At 34.3% G+C, this 2,536-nt stretch overlaps 1 protein-coding gene across 1 annotated transcript in view; it reads left to right on the forward strand.

Moving 5' to 3' along the window:
* The window catches only part of Sub1 (SUB1 regulator of transcription), an 18,083-nt gene that overhangs the window by 4,505 nt on the left and 11,042 nt on the right, over positions 1–2,536 (forward strand). The window contains exon 3 of the mRNA XM_010605406.2: positions 1,003–1,125. Within this exon, the coding sequence (XP_010603708.1) occupies positions 1,003–1,125 (123 nt within the window). The remainder of the gene's footprint in view (positions 1–1,002; positions 1,126–2,536) is intronic.

Here is a 2,536-nt window from a genome sequence, read left to right on the forward strand (position 1 = left end):
TTTTTTCTTTTTTTTTTTTTTTTTTTTTTTTTTTGGTACCAGAAGTAGGGCTTGAACCCATTCATATCTTAGAAATGGGATAAGTTGGTTATATTTGTGGGGTCCCCCCATTTTGGGGGATTTAAAAAATAAGTACTGAATTAGCTTGTGCTTCTCAAAGTTTATTTGAAAGCATCAGGTCTTTTATTCTTCTGAAGAAATCTTACATAGCGTCCCTTTGGCTAATCCCACTATAATGCTTCAGATATTTTTCAGGATCCTGAGAACACAGTTTGAGGAAGTGATTAGTTAAATTAGTTTCATAATTCTGTTGTTAAGTGAAATTTTATTATGTATGTATGATATCAAAAATATGGTGCATATTAAAATTTAAAAAAAATTATGGTAAGACACATTACCATTAGCTCCCTCAAAATACTCCTTGCTTCAGATGCATTTATACCATTGTTCTCAGTAATGGGTCTTTTACTGTAATAAGGTATTTTTTGTGGTACTGGGGATCAAACTCGGGACCTCAGAACCTTGCACTTGCAAAGCAGGTGTGGTGCCACTGAGCTAAATCCCAGGCCCACTGTAATAAGGTGTTTTTTAAAAAATTTAAACATTCATTGTACATTTTGATTACTTATTTTGTTCCCTGGTACTGGGGATTGAACTCAGGGCCTCGTATTTGCCAGGCAGATGTAGTGCCCCTAAGTTACATTCCTGGTCCTTCTTTTGATTACTTATATTTGATTTTTTTTTTTGAAACAGGGTCTTGGTATGTAGTTTAGGCTGGCCTTGAGATCACTATGTACCGTAAGCTAGATACAAACTCACAGTGATCTTTCTGCCTCAGCCTCCCCAGTGCTGGGATTATAGGTGTGCACATGCCCAGCTTGATGTTTTTTTTTTAGTGTAGTATTTTAACTCTAATTCTTCAAAAGTAGTGAAATATTCAACTTGAGATTTATGTATGTTTATGTATGTAAATTTAACCATATTCTTGTTTTTTCTTTCAAGTTAAAGAGGAAAAAGCAAGTTGCTCCAGAAAAACCTGTAAAGAAGCAAAAGACTGGTGAAACTTCTAGAGCTCTGTCATCTTCTAAGCAGAGCAGCAGCAGCAGAGATGATAACATGTTTCAGGTAAAGTTGCTTAGATCCAGGGGCTACTTTTTTGATATGAAGAGTGTTAAAAGTGTCTTGATCTGATGTTGCATAGCAGTCTTTTATATATGTTATCCTTTTGACTAAGGATTTTAATTAAAATATAAGAATAAGTTAGAAGTAATTTATACAATGCTGGATTATGTCTTGAGTGTGTATAGCTTTATGTGAAACAATGCAAAAAGTGAAAAGCTAAATGTTAGAGAAATTAAACTGCACATTTAGAAAGCAACTTTGAGAAGGTACTATTAAGTATTAGGTTGTAGAGTATGGGTAGGCTATTACTGCAGAAGTAGCAATAAAGTTGAATAAATAAAGTGAAGAAGGGTTTGATGAATTCAGCTGGAGAGTACTAGTATAGCTTCTTTGGTTTCTTACCCATTTTTAGGGAGATGATATTGGCATCACTATACAAAAATAATTTGTGAAATGCATACATGGTGGTGCATGCCTGTGATCCCAGCACTTGGGAGGCTGAGACAGGAGGATTGCTGTGAGTTTGGATATACAGTGTGTGCAAGGCCAGTCAAATACATAGCGAGGCCCTGTTTCAAAAAAAAAAAAAAAAGACTTGAGAAGGAAGAATTGGGAATAAATGGATACCAATGAGATTAATGAAGGTTTTAATCTGTATGTGATAAGAGCTAGATTGTTTTTTTTCCCTTAAAGAACTAGTGATCATTGCAAAGATACTGATTAAGAATTAACCCATCAATGAGAAAAAGTGAACTGGTTTGTAAACTTGACAAGGTAAGTATGGTCTCCTGTAGCATGTGGAAGTCTTGGCCAGGAATTGTTCACGTGGAATCAAGAGTGTTGTTGTTGACTGAAGCTAGCGTAAACCAGGAAGAGCGAGTAGAGGATGGAAGAAGATATAGATCAAGATGAGAAATGCTGAAAAAAATTAAAAGAACACAATAATGTGAGCATGAAAAGGACTGCTCTTTCATAGGGGCATAAAGAATGTTGAAGACAAAAAGAATGAGAATACAATGCCCTAGTAGAAAGTGAGGCTAGTAAATGCATTTTTTGACTTGCTGATGGCTTTCAGAGATGGAATGCTGGGATTAAGGTCGAATGGAAAATAGAAGTTAGATACTGTTCATTATTACTTTGTGATGCTTCTGGATAAAGAAATTGATAAAGTACAGATGAATAGTTACAGATTAAATCCTCTTGACTTACGCATAACCTGAAGGATGAGGGGCAGGCAATATTAGTATTAATACTATTGATAGATATAAATAGCTATATTGATAAAGGTATTAAAGAGATATAATTTCTATATTATAGAGAACATAATTTTTTTTCCTTTTTTTTTCCTTGAGATGAGTCTCACTAATACAGTTTAGGCTGGGCTTAAGTTTTCTTTTCTTTTTTTTTTTTTTTT

The sequence above is a fragment of the Fukomys damarensis genome, unplaced genomic scaffold (genome assembly GCF_012274545.1).
Source record: "Fukomys damarensis isolate Sample0158 unplaced genomic scaffold, DMR_v1.0_HiC HiC_scaffold_1, whole genome shotgun sequence".
Lineage (NCBI taxonomy): Eukaryota > Metazoa > Chordata > Mammalia > Rodentia > Bathyergidae > Fukomys > Fukomys damarensis.